General features: G+C 40.7%; 1 protein-coding gene across 1 annotated transcript in view; it reads left to right on the top strand.

Moving 5' to 3' along the window:
• Window positions 1-18,801, top strand: part of CSTPP1 (centriolar satellite-associated tubulin polyglutamylase complex regulator 1) — an 86,143-nt gene that overhangs the window by 24,312 nt on the left and 43,030 nt on the right. The window contains exon 3 of the mRNA XM_050897195.1: window positions 4,089-4,219. Coding sequence (XP_050753152.1) covers window positions 4,089-4,219 — 131 coding nt within the window. The remainder of the gene's footprint in view (window positions 1-4,088; window positions 4,220-18,801) is intronic.

The raw sequence follows: 18,801 nt of genomic DNA, 5'->3' as shown, positions 1-18,801 counted from the left end.
GTCCTTCTCAGGGACTTGGGGCTCTCTCTGCATTGTGCATATTTGGCTTTGCCTGAGTTCAGCAGGCAGAGGCTAACTACTGTAGTGGGTTTCAATTGGGATGTTACCATAGCATCCTGGGACTTTTACAATCTATTTAGAAGTCCAAAGGTTTGAAAAGAGTGCTTGAAAGTTTCTGAACTCTGGCAAGTTGCCGAAATGTAATTACACAAAAGACAAAGCCTTACTGAAAGCAGCTCTGTTCAGAGAAGCAGCACCTGAGTGCTAGATTTCCCAGCATAGCCATTTCTGAGAGCTGGGGCTGTTTTATGACAGTCTCCTCCCAAAACTTTTTTTCTTCCTCTCAGGTGCACGTGCCATCCCACAAGCACAGACTGGGTGTGCTGCAAGATGCAGCTCTCTCAGCAGTGGTGTTGGAAGAGACTGTTCTGTGGTTTGGCTGCTCTGGGGCATGTAAAGGAAAGGAGTGAAAAAGTAAGCATCTTGAAGTTCCTACTGCAAAAGTTGCTTTAGATCTTCCCATCGAGTGAGAACCTTCCTTTATTTTTCTCTCATCTTTCTCCAGAATATTCTCACAAGTGAATGGGAAAAGCTGTTTTGTTAACAGAATATCCAGTTGTGTAACAATTCTTGTGTGAAATACGAGTGTTTGCAGTGAACTGGTGTTAACTAATGAACATTCAGTTCAATTTCTAGTCTCGGTTTCAGCAAGACAAATACAATCACATCATTAGTAACTTTTGTTAATGTTCTAATTTGCCTGCTCTATTTACTGGTAATGTAGAGGGCCAGGGCAACCATTATGTTCGCAATAGGAGGCTTGGAGACTTGCAGAGTTGTTGAAAGCTTTCTTCTTGAAGGAATCTCTTGCAGATGGCTGCACTAAATGCCTAAAGGGGGGAAAGGAGAAGTTAACCAGAGAAGTGAAAAATTATTTTCCCTGCTTCTGGGTTCACAAACCCATTTCTAAATGATTGAAGACAAACTAATACCTTGTTGAGATACCCTAGTTTGTTTGTAAGTCTTTCTCCTGCAAATATGCTGATAAGCTCTGGCCACCTAACTTTGCTAAGCGTATGAGTTGTTCAGTGAGAGGAGGGCAGATAGAGGGAAGACTGAGCACTCCTAAGGGAAGAATCTCAGCAGCTGTTAAACTTGCTGAGAATGTTTGAGCTAAGTTTATTGCTTTGCTGTTGATGTCTTGCTTGCTTAAGCCATTCTTCTGAGTCTGCAGCTTGTTTCATTTTTGCGTTCAAAAGAAACTGGAAAAGACATCTGTTTGCATGTATATAAAAATCATAGGTAAGATGTTGGTCATACTCCCTACATGCTGTTGGAATACCTGCAACAGCTTTGGGTTGTCACCATTTCTTTTTCTTCCAGAAGGGTTTACCTGCAAGCCGTTACTACTTGCCACATTAATGGTAACTTCACTTCTAAGCAATTGTTAAGGAAGAGGTGGCCAAGTTATTTTTGTACTGCCCATCTATCCGTGATAAATGAATTTCAAAATATATAGTTTGTTCAAAATTTATAGTGTTCCTGTCTCTTGTAGTGACCTTGACCCTGCCTGAGAATAGATCTGTTGATTTGTCACTGGGCTGCTTGCTGGATAGCTCAATCATGGGCTGGCTCCTTTGAACTGAACAACTTATAAAAAGGAATTTATAAAGTAGGGTTTCTGAAATGCAGCATCTTAACTGGGATAAAATTCTGACTCCCATGCTTGCAGACTTGAGCTTTTGGGGAAAAATCCTTCCATTGTATAGTTAAACAAAATCTTATTGCAAGAAACGAGGAATGAAAGAAATATTGTACCTCTTTTACTCAACTAGCTGGCGGCACTTGGCTGTCAGCACATCCAGGTGTGCTGATGTTCCAACATATCCACCCACTCTTTTAACTGAGTAAGCAACAACAAATGATATCATACCCTTCTGCCTGCTAGGTTTAGAGGCATTCCATGCTGAAAATGCAAGTGACTTCAGTTTTTAGTTATTAGAACTAAGGAGTAATATAGTAGAGCTGTCTGCTGTGAATTAATACTATGTTAGCTTCATGTCTGGACCTTTCCATTACGGTTGTGCCAGGATCTGCTTCCAGACGTTGCATGTGCTGTAGTTGTTCTGAGCAACGTAATTTGGTGTATTTAATTGTATCATTGTGCCTTCATCTTCTTTCTCTTCTTAAACGTCTCCCTTACATGTGTCATCTTTCTGAAAGCTGCCTTCTCCTATTACACCAAATTTCTTCTTTTTCATTCATATCCCTCTTTTTCTCCATCAGCCTGTCAAATCGTCAGCAAAACAATGCAAATTGGAAATGAAAAAAGTCTTACAGGCTGTGGTTTGGGATGAGAAGATCTGAAATCCTATTTCCAGCTTTGTCACAGGCATCTTGTGGGACTTTATGCAAGTTACTTTCCCTTACTCTGAACTCATTCACTCTAAGGCAGTGAGCTACAGCACTTTGTAATGAATGCTCTTTACTTACAACGATAGTCATGGGAGCCCTTTCCTGTAATTTTGGCATATTTTGGTCAGGGACATGATTTATTTATTTACTTTAACCTCTTGGGACAGTGGCTGTGCTTTCCTCTGGTTTGTACAGCACTGGTGCATGAATAAGGTTTCATAAATACGAAATAATATATTTGTCCATGATATTTACAGACAGAGTATTCCTAATTCCAGGATTCAAGAGTCATGAGTGTTTCTTAATCATAAGGTGATTGTACTTATTTTATTTGAGTTGCATTTCCTTCTGGACAGGAGGGCTAGAAACAGTGTTCTGCACCTAGCTTTGAACACATGACAAAAAATTCCATTTACTCGCATGTCTTTGAGAACCAGGACATTAAAAAACAGAAATTGTGATTCTTTTCTGAAAAATTGAATTGGCTTCTCTCCACCCCCCCCCCCAGTTGTTACATGACTTTTAAATTTTGCTCAACTCTGTCTGGTATAATTCTCTTTCAAATGTGAGACCCTTTTCTATACTATGAAGGATAAGGTGATTTAAACTACTTATATTTAAACAGATGATTTAAAATTGCAAACTGAGAGGGTTCACACTAACCACTGGATTTTGTCTGTTGTGGAGATGCTACCTATGGAGAGGTTCTGCTGTGATGAAAGTAAACTTGTATCTTTTCATTAATTCTCTCCTGTGTGGGAGAGTTAAGCTGCTGTCCCAAGTGAATGTTTTTAATGATCTCTCTGGAGTGTTTGAAAGCTTTGTCCCACTTGCACGATGCACAGTGAAGTGCACAAAATCTATCTTTGAGGCAACCCTGTCATTATACCTTTTGGTATAGAAAGTTTGTATTTGCATTTCTATTGTTCTTGCATGTTGAGCTTTACCATGCCCAAAGGAGAGCTTCTTGCACTTCAGAGAAACCTTTTTAAGACAAATGTTTACTATAATAAGTTAGCCTGAAGTGCTTACAACTCAAATATGAGAAATTTGTACTAAAATACAAGAATGTGAATATCAAATGGATTATCCATCATAATGACCAGTTACTCTTTTCAAAATGCACTAGTGCAAAGTGTCGTTTAGTGAAGTGTCAATCTGCTTTTCATGACCACTGAAGTAGATTTTATACATCCAATACAGTCAAGTTTCAGTAACCTAGAAATGAAATCATGAGGCTTTTGTTAAAGAGGATTTTTTTTTTTTTTTTTTTTTTTTTTTGGTGGCTTCGTGGAAAAGTGTGATGAGAATAGCACTGAAGTTCAAATGGTACTAAAAGAAAGGGCATCTTCTGGTCAGATAAACAACAGTTACTCTTGGCCAGCCATTTTCCAATGGATTGGTTTCAAATAAGTGCCTCTTGGACACCCCTTGCTTGGGATTCTTTAGAATGAATTTTACTTTCGCAAACCTCTAATTCCTATAATTAAGTTCCAATGTGTGGTTTTTGCAAATAGTCTTCTCTCTAGAGAACAGATGGGTATAAGCTTTGGAGATTTGGTTTCACAAAATGTAACTGCCAGTGGTTTTCTTGCTACTGTTCCAGCTGGCCCCAGAACATTCACATCGGTTCAGCTTTCTAACGTTCTCTTGTTTTGACTTCATCTCCACAGTTTTAACAGCGTGCGTCAAGGAACACACATCTTGTTCCGTGAGTTCAGCTTTGTTCAAGCTACCCCTCATAACAGGGCGTCTTTTCTTCGGACCTTCTGGAGGTGTTTCCGAACAGTGGGGAAAAATGGAGGCAAGTATTCCAGCATCTGCTGCTGTCCTGTTACCTTGACGTTAAAATCATTAGCTAGGCTATTAATGCAGTACAAATACTGACACTTCACACTGTGTTCTAATGTTCTAACACTGTTCATAGGGAGACACCATCACAGTTGCCTGTGGAATAGTCAAAAAATGCTCACAGCATAAAGTAGTGTAGGAGCACTTTGTTGCCCGTGCTACTTCCATTACAGAACAGCATGTCAAGCGACAATAGATCAGAGGGAGGACATTTGTGGGCCTGTCCATGAGGATGGATAGGAAAAAAAAAAAAGTGCTGGGGATTGGTGGATGGGAGCAGGGTAGCAGACCCAGGGATGGCTAGAATATAGGGTATGGAGCATGAGGGAAGTAGGTGCTAAGATTATTAGGCAGCTGGGGTACCAAGTGCTTTGACTAGGAGCCCTGCAGGAGGTAGAGTATGTAGTGGTGTTGGGCTGTAGGGTGGTGAACACTGCCACCCGAGCTGTGCCTGAGCTAGTCCTGGCATATCTCCTAGATGCTGTTGAAGGATCCTGATGGCTGTGGAGGGAAGACCACTGACAACTGTGTGACCTCTTCCCCAACCCTACACACAAGGAGAAAGCTCCAATGCCAAAATAACTATTCAGCACTGTACTATCTTGTCTAGCTATTCTTATATTGCACTCAGTATATTAGGTGTTACAGAACTAGCCAGAGTTCAAAATAAACTCATTTAACAACATGCAACTAAAATTATGTTTTGTTTTAGTTTTTAATGTAGTGTTTTAAGCAAATACACTGAATGTTGCTGTACAAATATGAATTTTTGGTTTTGTTTTTTTTTTTTTTACTCTAAGCCTCACTTGTTTCAGGCTATTCAGGTTCACTTCTTGTTGCAGGGAAGACTAGAACCATCTCTTAAATATAGATAAAACCTCACCTTCTGGCTAAGCTTTGCAACACTTCTGCTCATGATGGACAGAGTTTGCAAGTCTGTGAATATCGACTTGACTTTTTTGACATATGCCATTTAGATCCTTGGAAATTAGACAATCACAGTTAAACATGACAAAATCTGTAATTAGCTACTGACGTGACTGACTATGCTGTCTGTAACACCTTCTTCCCAGTGACAGGTATTCTGTTACGTTCTAAATCGTTTACATTAGTTCAGGGATAATATTTTTAAGATTTCAGGTAAATAGTATGGTACTAATCTAACCAGTATGCAGTGAGGACATACCTGATTTGAGGTCAGGTCATAGTCAGGAAAGATAAAGTGTAGACTCCTAGAACATATTTCTGTAGGAGAGTTAGACATGGTAGTGAAGAAGTCATCCACCAGAACTGCAGCTGTCAGTGGTAAACCTTGTTGACAAGAAGCTATGTGATGGAAAGTACCCACTGCTGTACTTTCAATGCAAATTTTCATCAGGGTTCATCTATCTAGCATCTGACCTCAGCCAGATGATGGGCACCTGAATTTGTTGGAAAGAACCAAAAAGTTTTAGCTACATATCATCTCCCTTCTCTTTTACTTTTAGCAGTTTCATGTGAATATGGAAAAGGTTGTGGAAGAAAATGTAATCACCAAGGTACTTTGAAGGGGAAGGGGGAGCATAGAAACAAAAGCTTAGGTGGATGTTACTATGCTCTGGTTGTGGCCTTAAGAGTTCAACATACATTTTTCTGTCCAGTGGCTGCGCTTTTTAGTCTGAGCAAACATGGCATATTTACCTGTATATTTATACATTCGTATACATTTTCTTTTTACGTTAGAGACAAATGCATCACTTCAGAGAACTTGCTGTCAATATTTTCATCCGCTCAGTCCAATTTCTCTGATTCTCTAATAGTAATTACAGACTAGAACCTTGATTTTATTCATTTCAGTTTTATTTGTTGTGGGATTTTTTTCTGCTATACTTGTGCATAGGGAAACACAGGACATTCATGGTGTCTTAAGAACTAAACTCATTTACTAAGAAGCTGAACCTGTGCAACGTAGTGCGTGAAATATGGTCATTACCACACTCAGGCATAGACTAGACCTGGGTTTCTTTCCTTGAAATACATTGCTTTTAGATGAATGTGGGAAGGAATCATGTTATACAACAAATAGCAGCAACCAGAAGTGAGATAATTGGTGATCTGAACTTGTATTGGGTTTGCATGGCAAGGTTTTGGTAGGTGGGGGACTGCAGGGGTTGCTTCTGTAAGAAGCTGCTAGAAGCTTCCCCTATGTCCGATAAAGTCAATGCCAGCCAGCTCCAAGACGGACCCGCCGCTGGCCAAGGCCGAGCCCATCAGCGACGGTGGTAGCGCCTCTGTGATAGCATATTTAAGAAGGGGAAAAGAAGTTAGGGGGTAGCAGTTGCAGCCAGAGAGAGGAGTGAGAATACATGAGAGAAACAACTCTGCAGACACCAAGGTCAGTGAAGAAGGAGAGGGAGGAAGTGCTCCAGGCGCCGGAGCAGAGATTCCCCTGCAGCCCGTGGTGAAGACCACGGTGAGGCAGGCTGTCCCCCTGCAGCCCATGGAGATGAACAGTGGAGCAGATATCCACCTGCAGCCTGTGGAGGACCCCACGCCGGAGCAGGTGGATGCGCCCAAAGGAGGCTGTGACCCTGTGGGAAGCCTGCACCGGAGCAGGCTCCTGGCAGGATGCGTGACCCCGTGGGGGACCCACGCTGGAGCAGTCTGTTCCTGCAGGACTGCACCCTGTGGAAGGGACCCACGCTGGAGCAGTTCATGAAGAATTGTAGCCTGTGGGGAGGACTCATGCTGGAGAAGTTCATGGAAGACTGTCTCCCATGGGAGGGACCCCTCACTGGAGCAGGGGAAGAGTGTGAGGAGTCCTCTCCCTGAGGAGGAAGGAGCAGCAGAGACAAGGTGTGATGAACCGACCGCAACCCCCATTCCTCATCCCCCCTGCGCTGCTGCAGGGGAGGAGGTAGAGAACTTGGGAGTAAAGTTAAGCCCGGGAGGAAGGGAGGGATGGGGGGAAGGTGTTTTTAAGATTTATGTTTTATTTCTCATTATCCTACTCTGATTTGACTGGTAATAAATTAAATTAATTTTCCCCGAGTCGAGTCTGTTTTGCCTGTAACAGTAACTGGTGAGTGATCTCTCCCTGTCCTTATCTTGACCCATGAGCCTTTCGTTATAATTTCTCTCCTCCTGCCCAGCTGAGGAGGGGGAGTGATAGAGTGGCTTTGGTGGGCACCTGGCATCCAGCCAGGGTCAACCTACCACAAGGAGGTAGGTAAGTTATAGAGTTCTGGTAAGAAATTCTGTTTATGGTTATCCTATACTATGCAACAGAGCATGGGACAAACAACACGCTGGTCCTGAAATTAGAAGCAGTATAGCTTGGATTAACGTTGGTACAATGCTTTTGAGACCTGAACTAGTATCTTTCAGCATTTGGTGCCCTGTGTCAGGTGTATGGAGAGTTATTCATCAAATGTCCATTTTATTTCAATAGAATCTCTGTGTGCAGAAAAGGATGAAAGTATGCCCTTTGCCCTCTACAGCCAGATTCTGCTCTGTGCCAATTTTCTCTCCTAGGTTTGTTTCTGGGCAGGGATCTCTCCGTGCTTCAGTATTGTCATTGATTTATATCTGCGAAGAACTATGAAGGCATCTTTTGTCTTCCTTTGTCAAAAGTATTACATTCACTAACATCCATGTCTCCCAGGATGTTCTTGGTTTTATTTATTCTTTTGCCATAAAAGTGTTTACTGCTGTTTTTCCTTCTCATTTACTTTAAGTTTCATTCCAGATTTGAATTTCTGTTTTAGGAGTGAGTTGTGGCTTTTTCTTAGTTTTGTCCATCTGTGGACCGTATCCCTGATAAACTGCATAAATGCCAGCTCTGTGAGGATATAGGTCAACATAATAAATGTGAACTTGCATCAAAGCTTGCACCCTGGCTGGAGGGAAGCAAGGGAGAATAAAATTGAAGATGTAAGATGATGCAATTTCCAAGCTTATATAAACTCAAAACCCCCAAACAAACAAAAAACCCCACCTTTCCACTTCTGAGTGTTTAATCGGGATTTTAGAAAAGTAGACAATATCTCACAAATGAGTGAACTGATTGCTTCATCTGGCTGCTAGTTGCTCCTCCTTGATGCAGGGAAATTTACTGCTTTGTCTGTCAGTCTTGAAATAACCATGCCTTGACTTGGAACATGCACCTTGTTCACCCAAGCAGATGCATCTAGCCATGAGTTCTCAAAGGGCCAATAAGAGAGAAATCTATCTGAACAGAAGCAATACTTAAATGTAACAATCCATGTATGTACAGAACCATGTGTACACTAACTGAAGTGTACTAACATTACTGTTTCTCTTGGGAACTTACTGTAGATGTTACTTTTCTACTTAATTCCTTATCCTTTTGAATTACTGGAAAGTAGTTCTTCATGGAGAGATGCAGCAGCTTTTATGTTATGTTGTTCGATGTTAGCCCTGCTACTTGATGGGTTCTAGTTACGTTGCCCTTCATAACTCCTTTTGTTTGGAGACTGGATTTATTTTTCCTTTTGTCTCCAAATAGCAAGGAAAAATTACTAGCTTCACTAAATGTGATAGTAGCATAACACACTTCAAAAAGTAAAGAAAAAGTTTGTTGGTTTGTTTTTTGTTTTTTTTTTTTAAAGAGGATTTCTGTTTGGTGATATGCTGGATCTGTTTTTTTACAGGAATTCCCACTGGTTTTAGAAGCTTAGCAAGATGCAGAGTTCTGTTTTCAAGTATGCATAAGCATATCTGGGATTCCGTGCATTGGGGGAAAAAAAAGATTAGGTTTATTTTAGAATGTGATCCAGTGTCAAGAAACTGAAGTGGACTTCACAAAATTTCTTCCCTTCCTTAAACACTTACCAATGATACGCAACAGCCATAGAGGTGGTTAGAGGACAGCTAGTTTTTGTGTTGGGAAGCACAGAGCATAATGCTCAGTTAGCAACAGATTTCTCCCAGAGGAAGGCAAAATGACCAGAAGTCTTGTCTTCCCTCTGCTTATGCTTAAATTGACCTCTTGGAATCTAGCTGACCTGTTCTTTTGAATTGTCTGTTCCTCAGGACTCTTTAATTAAAACTGTGCTTTCTCAGTTTAAACAGCCCCTGCAGAGTTCTGCTGTGAAGATTCATAAGGTCAACATATGCCTCTCCCAACCCCCATGGCTTTCATGTCTTGTTGGTTCTCTGTTTTTAATTAAAAAGATTTTTCCTTAAATGCTTTCCAGCCAATTAGAGAAATTTTGCACTGAGAAACTTGTTCCAGGCCTGATGTATTAAGTGAACAGAAAGCTCAGTCAGGACCATTGGCACTTTTTTCTAGAGCCCCAGCTTGCTTTGGTGTTTTTCAACAGCTTTTCTCTTTTTCTTTCTCCCCCCCGCCCCCCCCCCCCCCCCCCCTTTAAAATTGCGTCCAGCAAAAATAGCTGCTGTTTGATACCTTAGATACAGCCCTGGAATAGTTCAACACCAGATACAGGATCTTTTCCTTCCACTCAGGGGTGATTGTTACTTTATTTAGATGCACACAGCAGAGAAGCATAAAACTGCTGCAGAAAGTGTGTTGGACTATATTGGTTGAGGATCCTTTTTGCAGATTCTTACCTCCCCTTCAGACAAAAAGTACTGTTACTGCTCGTATTGAAATAAAATCTTCTTATAAACTTATCTTGTTTCTTTCACATTCATCACGTGGTGTAATGGCTGCCTCTTTGCTTCTGCACACTTGAATTGGGAAATTGGAAGCCTAACTACCTTTGGAGCTTGTGGAAGGGAGGCTTACTACAACCAAGCACACAATCTCTGTCACGGAATGAGAAGAGTGGTATGTCTCTGTGACTAGTTCTTCTTGAGTTCACCAGGAAGGCTAGATTCCTTACAAAAATTAAAGAAATGTCCTATCCATATGACTCATGTAACCTGGAGATTGAGAAGAGCTAGAAGGACCACGGTTCTCCCAGCTTTTTTGAAAGATGCTGACAAGATTACTTTCTTGAGGTTCCAAAACCCCTTCCTTCACTATTGTCATTCTAATGCTTCCACATGTAACTCTTTATATTAAATTCCTCCCTCTTTTTTAACTCCCTCCCTTGTAAGCTGTTACACTATCTTCATGTGTAGCTTAGCCAAACTTTTTTTAGTGAGATGCATAGAACAATACAGCAGATAGCAGCAAATGTCAGAATCTTCTGCCGTTTCCCTTTTGTTATTAAAACCAAATCAGATCTTTATACCATGTTATTGTAGGAAAGTTTTTATGAATCATTAAGGTCTCATAGTATGTCCTAAAGATAATTAAGCTGTGGATTTTAATACAGTGTTCTCTGGAAGCTTATTCTACAGTGATATAGCCTTGGCTGAAATGATTGATCTCCAGCCTTTATTCACTTCACAGTTCCTTTGCCCTACAATTATAGCTGTTGCTATTTATGATTCATCAACGTAGCTCTGCCTGGAACCGCTGATGACTCTGGAATATCAGGACAAAGGATTTCTGAAGCTGAGGAGAAATAAGTAGAGGATTACATTTTAGAGATGGTGAGGTATATCTACAAGCACTGTAAGTTAAAACATCAGCATTACATAGATCTAAAATGCATTGCAGTTATCATTTGTAGAAGTAGTAGCACGTGGGTCAGTGATGGAGTCTTCAGCTAGCCTCTCCCTGAATTCAGTTCATACCATTCTGTCAATGCAGTTTGTGAAATTAAATGTAGTACACTGGAAGTCCTCCTTATCTAATCTGGTTTTGTGTTTTTTTTTCCTCCTAGTATTACATTTCCTTTTCAACTATATCTCTGAACATGCACCAGATCATCTTAATTTCCAAATGTTTTTTCAACTTCATATGCTAGATGTGTATCTCTCTAAATGTACTCTTTTGGAAAACCAGTAAGCTTTTCTGTTTGTTTTCTAACATTTTCTGGCTATTTTGTGTCTTTTGACAGTTCTTCACTGGTTGTGTCATTGGCAAATTAAATTAATATGTTCTTTACTTTTTGTCCCAGTTGAGTGAAACATTTAAATGAGCTTATGTACAGTGATCATTGTTGCATACTGCTAAGCAATTATCCAAAATTCAACTGGTAATTATTATTACCATTTGCTTTGCAGTCTTCTGGCAAGTTTCCCTTCCCTATGACAGCATTCTTATTCAAACCAACTGAAATGGATTTTTTCAATTAAGACTTTTTTAGGTTCCAATATCGGCCTGAAGAGTTAGTATTCCAAATTGTGGGGAAGTTCCCTGGAATAAAATTAGTTCTAAGTTGTGTGATCTGGGCTGGGATTCTGAATGCTCCATGTTTCTTATATTAAATGAACTTGGTCTATCTCTTCTCTCACTTGTGACGAGTCTTGAGAGATGATCTGCACACTACATATGCATAGGCAATCATCCAGTAGAAGGTCTATGAAGCATTAGCTTCATTAACTAGTATGTTTTATGATGTTTCTGGTCCACTCTTCAGCAGCGGAGATGCTGAAAGGGGGAGAGGGGGGTGGAGAAAGGAGATAAAAGTCTTATTTTCTCTTGATTCCTTATACTGTGACTTTCTGCAAAGAGGTTGTAAGAAAATCAGAGCCTCTGTCAAGCCCATGTCTGCTTTCAACCCATTGTTGGCTCTTAACCTGCCCTGAGATGTGAAAGTGCCTGAACTGAGGAAGGAATTATTTTCATCCCTTCTCAGTGAACCATAAAACATATGTCTCCCCATGTTGTTGGCTTCAAGTGTATGTCTGTGCTGTGTCATGCAATGTTTATATAGACAATCTAAGCTTGGGGTTGGTATTTCCATATGGTACAATTCAGCACTATCTCAAGATACTAGCTTGGGACCTGGAAGTTGCAGAACTATATTTCTTTGACAGCAGCCTGAGACTAGTTGATCTAACTTAGCAGGTCAGCTGACATATGGGGAGTGTTGTTATGGTGTGTCCATGTAGCTCATTGCTGCAGAATAAACTCTGGTGTCTCTGTGTTGAGCTGCTGTGAGCAGTGTAGATGCAATCTGAGGAAGAGCACTATGAAGAGAGAATGTGTGTTCTGGTTCAGTGTGAACAGATGACTAAGGACCCTCCTTTACACACATGCAATTAATTCTTCAAAGTAGCCTAGGTGCTAGGAGATGTCATGGTAAGTGAAGAGATACCTACCTTTTTTAATATCTATCTTTTTTACGTGCTGTGGTCCAGCTGCACAGAAAATCTCTGAACCAATCGTCTTTGTGTCTTTATCGCCCCAGCTGCTTTTTATAGCTTTTCTCTCTGGTGGTCTTGTTATTCATAGTTTCCATCACTGCAAATTCACCTCCTAGCTTTCCTAAGTTAACCTGATTGATTTATATAGTGCGCTCCTGACTCTAGAGTCTGTCTCTCCTATTGCGTCAAGCAGGCCTGACCTATATCTAGAAGTTTTTTGCCTGTTTGTTGATTGTGAATTTGAACAACTGCAATCTCTCACTCCCTGTTCTTCCACTCCATCTATTAGTTATACTCACAAAAACTTAGGTTCAGTTATTCTGGTAAAATAAGCTTGGGAGTGCCATTTATTTCTTTTGAGGAACTGATTTTTCCCGATGGTGTTAAAAAGACTGACATGAGCTGAATTTCTGTTTCTGTAACTGTTACCAAACTCTTCCAGCAAACCTTTTCTTGTTAGACAAGATAATTGGTGCCTACAAACTCATAATCTCTCAGGAAGTCACTACTTTGCACTTCATTTTGAGGCCTTGGTGCCATTCAGTATGTCCATGTTTGACTAAAGGTGTGATGTTGAATTAAATTAGTTTAGCTAAACAGTACAGCTGTGCTTAGGTGTAGAAGTTCTTGCATCACTTTAAAGTCACCTTACCTCAATAAACGTCTGTATGTCTGGTTTAAATCAGTATGATCATGAATAAATGTGGTGTATATGATTAAAAGGATTGTTGGGTTATGCTCTGTTATGCACCTTTCAAGAATCCTAGATGAGTATCAGGGGAAGTGATCTGCATGCATGATTAGTACTTTGACATGCTACTACTACTTTGTGAAATGGGGATAAGGTAATACTATGGAAAACCTGTAATCTGCAAATGAGTTATGAAATGTAGTCGGTAATATTTATAAATTAAGCTTGATCCATTTTGAATTTGTCGCAGGGACGTGATTCTGATAATGTACAGTCTGATACCTTCCTTCATAAGCTGATCTGAGAGTGATTTGCATTCCATGCTCTTACTAAGCATGAATCTCATCACCTCAGTTGGCACAATGGACCTTTCTTGAGCTTGGAGGAGGAGATACTTGAATATCAACAAGCTCTTCTCGACCCCTTTTTCTCTCTAGAGCCATATCCCATGGGATTCTTCCAAGCAGATCTCTGAAGACATTGAAGTCTGCTCTCCTGAAATCCAGAGCTGTAGTCCTGCTTTTTGCCAGGTAGATAAATTCCTGCAAGCTTCATGAAATGTTTTTTCAGGTACAAAGAGAAAGACCTTAGAAATGCTTCAGGTGCAGGAACAGCTGCCACAGAAGTTCACACCTTCCTAGACTTAAATGTCAGCCAAAACCCACAAATCTGTAGGATAAAAGCTTTGCTAGTTCTAGTGCTCACAGAGATATTTGTCCAATCTTGTCTTCTCTGAGGTTTTCCTGCATTAAGGTCTAGTCCCAGAAGGAGTCAAAATCTACATCGGCTGGTTTAATAAACTGGTATAGATTCCCCAGTAGAACTTGTGTATTATTTGTAATAGAGTAACCTGGTGTTGCTTAATAGAAGAAGCAATAGTATCAAGGGGGGCTGGAGAGTACATAACAAACCTAAAGGAAACCGAACATTTGAAAAGAAATGGATTTTTTTTTTTCTGTTGGAAGGTGCAAGCATGTCTGGTTCCAAAGTGTTACTAGTGTTCATTTTCATAGAGGGAGGAGAGATGTCAGGAAAGGGAATATTGTCCTGAATGGAATTTCAACCCTTCCCCTTTTGTTCCTTTGCGCTGTAGGACAAACTTTCATTCTGAACTATATTCACCCCCTCCTCTAGTCAGGTCTTTACCTGCCCATTTTTTTATTATTTTGTATCATTATACTATCCTCCTCCTGAGTTTATCTGTTTGTTTTGATCATCTGTTTCTCAAATATTTGTTTCCTTCAAGCCCTGGTATCTGGTTATCTATTACTACTTTTCTCCCTGCTCTTTCTGCTGGAGTTAAGGTACTGCATATTCAAATTCTCATCTACCTTCCAGTCAAATTTCCCTTATATAATTCCCAGAATAACTTATACATTATCTGAAAGGAAGTCAAGCTGCCAGTGCTTTTGGTGTGAAGCTGTCTCTGCATCACTAGCTTATGTCAGAAACAAAGCTTTTTCTTTATTTCCTCTTCCTTATCCCCACTCTCCATGCTGCTAATAGATATCTCTTCATTTCTGCCAGCGGTGGCAGAGGGATTGCTGTGCTGTGCAAAGTTACAATGCAAGGCAGATACTAGTCAATGTGATTAGGATACCGAACAGTTAATGTTGCAGCTTCTTCCTGAAAGAATTTTAATTTTTCTGTCTACTCTGATTGGAAACTTCTTTTATCAAACTCTTGAAATGACTGAGCAAGTGTAATTGTATTTTTCTTACAGATATAGGCTTCTTTTACCACGAGACAAATAGGAAAACACACGTTAGTATAAAGCAATATCATTTAGAAAAATTGTTTGTAAGAATCTGTCTTTTTTTCTTTTTAAAAGTTTTGAGAGTAATCATTGCCTTACTCAGAATAGTAGATCACTGTGCATGACCTACATGGGATGATGTAGGATGTATTTTTAGTTGTTTTCAAGTTTGACGTTATAACCCACTTCACTACTTACTTTTCTAGACAAAGTCTTTAGAGCAAGATTGAAGTCAGATTAGTTAACGTATGCATCGTGGTTTAACCCAGCAGGCAGCTAAACACCACACAGCTGCTCACTCACTCCCCCCTCCCCTAGTAGGATAGGGGAGACAATTGGGAAAAAAAAGTAAAATTCGTGGGTTGAGATAAAGATAGTTTAATAGGACAGAAAAGGAAGGGAAAAATAACAACAACAATAGTAATAATAATAATAATAATGGTAAAAGAATTAGAATATACAAAACAAGTGATGCGCAGTGCAGTTGCTCACCACCTGCCAACCGATGCCCAGCGAATTCCCAAGCAGCGGCCCCCAGCCAGCTTTCCCCCTAGTTTATATACTGAGCATGATGTCATATGGTATGGAATATCCCTTTGGCCAGTTTGGGTCAGCTGTCCTGGCTGTCTCTTCCCAGCTTCTTGTGCCCCCCAGCCTACTCGCTGGTGGCGTGGTGTGAGAAGCTGAAAAGTCCTTGACTTAGTGTAAATGCTGCTTAGCAACAACTAAAACATCAGTGTGTTATCAACATTGTTTTGGATTTAGGATAAGAATACACTGTAAGAGCTACTAGGAAGAAAATTAACTCTATCCCAGCCAAAACCAGGACAATATGTCATCAAGTTCGTCATCTCTATTGTAGAACCACATGCGCTATATCACTTTCACAACAATCCTTCCGTCTTCGGGAGGGGAAGGTAATTTCATGTGTGTGCATTAGTAATGTATACCCTCTCTGAAAGTACTGTGGCTCATAAGCATTCTGGTATTTAGCTGGTAACTGTATCACTTAGAAAGCCAATCTCTGCGTATAGAAGTTGCTAGCTTCTAAAGTAAAATTGCAAGAGTTCTTCCCTTTTCAAGGAGCTCAAAAGAGAAACTACTTTATATGCTGGAGTATCGTCTTTATTCATCTTCCCTCATTGTGTAAATTCAGAATATTTCCCTTTTATATAGAGGTTGCAGTCTTTTGTTGTTTTTCCATAGCTTCAAAGTACTAACTAGGAGAGTCTTGTTCAAGCATGTTGTTTTTCAAGGGACCACCTTATAAAATAGCATACTGTTCTTTCCCCTTAGGTCCAGTCTGCTAGGTGAGTTGCACATAATGTCTAGTGAAAGATTTCCTAAACACATCTGTTCTGTGAAGTCTGTCTTCTGAGTTCTTTTATTTAAGCAGTGAAACACAGAAGCCTAGAACCTGATCTGGCTATGTTACGCCTTGCTGTTTATCTGGAAATACAGGCTTAAAAGCCAAGCTTTGGATCTCAAACCCAGCAAAGTGGGATTTTGGCATTTGCTCTAAAGAGGCTGCTGCACGGGAAAGTTGAGTATGTGCACTGGTGTAGCTAAAGCCAAAGCTAAAGAACACGTGCTGGAGCTTGTCCCTTGTTGCAGCTTGTGTCCATCATGTCTTGTCCTATGAGTATACAAGTTTGATGCCCAAACTAGAAATCTAGTTTTCATAGGTATTGTGGTTTAACCCCAGCTGGCAACTAAGCACCACGCAGCCGCTTGCTCACTCCTCCCCCACCCCTCCAGGTGGGATGGGGAGGAGAATCGGGGGGGGGGGGGGGGAGTAAAACTTGTGGGCTGAGATAAGAACAGTTTAATTGAAATAAAATAATGTAATAATAATAATTGTTATTATAATGAAAAGGAAGATAACAAAAAGAGAGAGAAATAAAACCCAAGAAAAACAAGTGATGCACAAAGCAATTGCTCACCACCTGCTGACCGATGCCAACTCCCAGTTTATATACTGAGCATGATGTTCTATGGTATGGAATACCCCTTTGGCTAGTTCTGGTCAGCTGTCCTGGCTATGCTCCCTCCCAGCTTCTTGTACACCTGCTCACTTGTAGAGCATGGGAAACTGAAAAATCCTTGACTTAGGATAAGTACTACTTAGCAACAACTAAAACATCAGCGTATGTCGAGGTTTAACCCCAGCCAGCAACTGAGCACCATGCAGCTACTCACTCACTCCTCCCCCGCCACCCCCTGCCCCGCCATGGGATGGGGAGGAGAATCAAAAACAAGTAAAAACTTGTGGGTTGAGATAAGAACAGTTTAATAATTGAAATAAAAAATAAAATTTAATAATGAAAAGGAAGATAATAAAAAGAGAGAGAAATAACACCCAAGAAAAGACAAGTGATGCACAATGCAATTGCTCACCACCTGCTGACCAATGCTCAGCCAGTCCCCGAGCAGCGATCCACCCCTCCCGGCCAACTCCCCCCAGTTTATATACTGGACATGACATCATATGCTATGGAATATTCCTTTGGCCAGTTCGGGTCAGCTGTTCTGGCTGTGTCCCCTCCCAACTTCTTGTGCCCCTCCAGCCTTCCTGCTGGCAGGACAGGAGAAGCTGAAAAATCCTTGACTTAGTATAAACACTACTTAGCAACAACTAAAAACATCAGTGTGTTATCAACATTATTCTCATAGTAAATCCAAAACACTGCACTATACCAGCTACTAGGAAGAAAATTAACTCTGTCCCAGCTGAAACTAGGACAATAGACTTCTTTGATAATCAACAGAGAGTGCCTGATCCATAGGGCAGTTTAGAACAGTTCAGATGGGATCCTGGCCATGAATCACTGTCTGGTAATCTTTTTCTCTATTGATTGTATTAAGAGTTTAGGTAGAGCAGCCTTTTCAGTGAGGACCTAAGTTTGATGCCTGAAGTTAGGCAGCATAAAAATTACCCTTCCACTCTGCATTTCAAACGTGCTGTTTTCCAGATTAATACGTTAAACCCTTAGCAAAATGTGTCTTTCTAATGATGCTGTGTTATTTCATTTTAGTTTAGCACTCACTGTTCTGTAATGCTCATGAATAAACCTGTTAGGAAAGTTTTTGATTCCATGATGGTTTTCTTCCCTTATAAATCTTCCACAACTTTTGTATCTAAAGTATCCCGCTAAGCAAAGGAAAGTGAGTATTATATTAAATCTTATTAGACCGGAGGCATTAAGAAACAAATCAATAGTCACTTAAATTGAACTTGTAATCTCTTGAAGTATTTCCTTTGAGTCCTAGCTAAGACATCTTGCAGAACTAATTTTAAAGGAAAAAAAAAAAATCTAGTGAAATGTTATTTCTCTGTTTCTCAGAAAGTGAACACTCCCAGCTTCAGCAGATTGTGCTGGGTTGACCCTGGCTGGATGCCAAGTGCCCACCAAAGCTGCTCTGTCACTCACCTCCTCAGCTGGACAGGGGAGAGAAAATATAACGAGAGGCTCATGGGTCGAGATAAGGACAGAGAGAGATCACTCAGCAATTACTGTCACGGGCAAAAAAGACTCAACCTGGAAAATTAATTTAATTCATTACCAGTCAAATCAGAGTAGGATAATGAGAAATAAAACCAAATCTTAAAACACCTTCCCCCCACCCCTCCCTTCTTCCCAGGCTCAACCTCACTCCTGATTTCTCTACCTCCTCCCCACCAGTGGCGCAGGGGGACAGGAATGGGGGTTGTGGTCAGTTCATCACACCTTGTCTCTGCTGCTCCTTCCTCCTCACTCTCTTCCGCTGCTCCAGCATGAGGTCCCTCCCACGGGAGACAGTCCTCCATGAACTTCTCCAGCGTGGGTCCTTCCCACGGGCTGCAGTTCTTCACTATATGCTCCAGCATGGGTCCCTTCCACAGGGTGCAGTCCTTCAGGAACAGACTGCTCCAGCGTGG

Source organism: Gymnogyps californianus, chromosome 5 (assembly GCF_018139145.2).
Source record: "Gymnogyps californianus isolate 813 chromosome 5, ASM1813914v2, whole genome shotgun sequence".
Lineage (NCBI taxonomy): Eukaryota > Metazoa > Chordata > Aves > Accipitriformes > Cathartidae > Gymnogyps > Gymnogyps californianus.
This window is presented reverse-complemented; position numbering and strand designations above follow the sequence as displayed.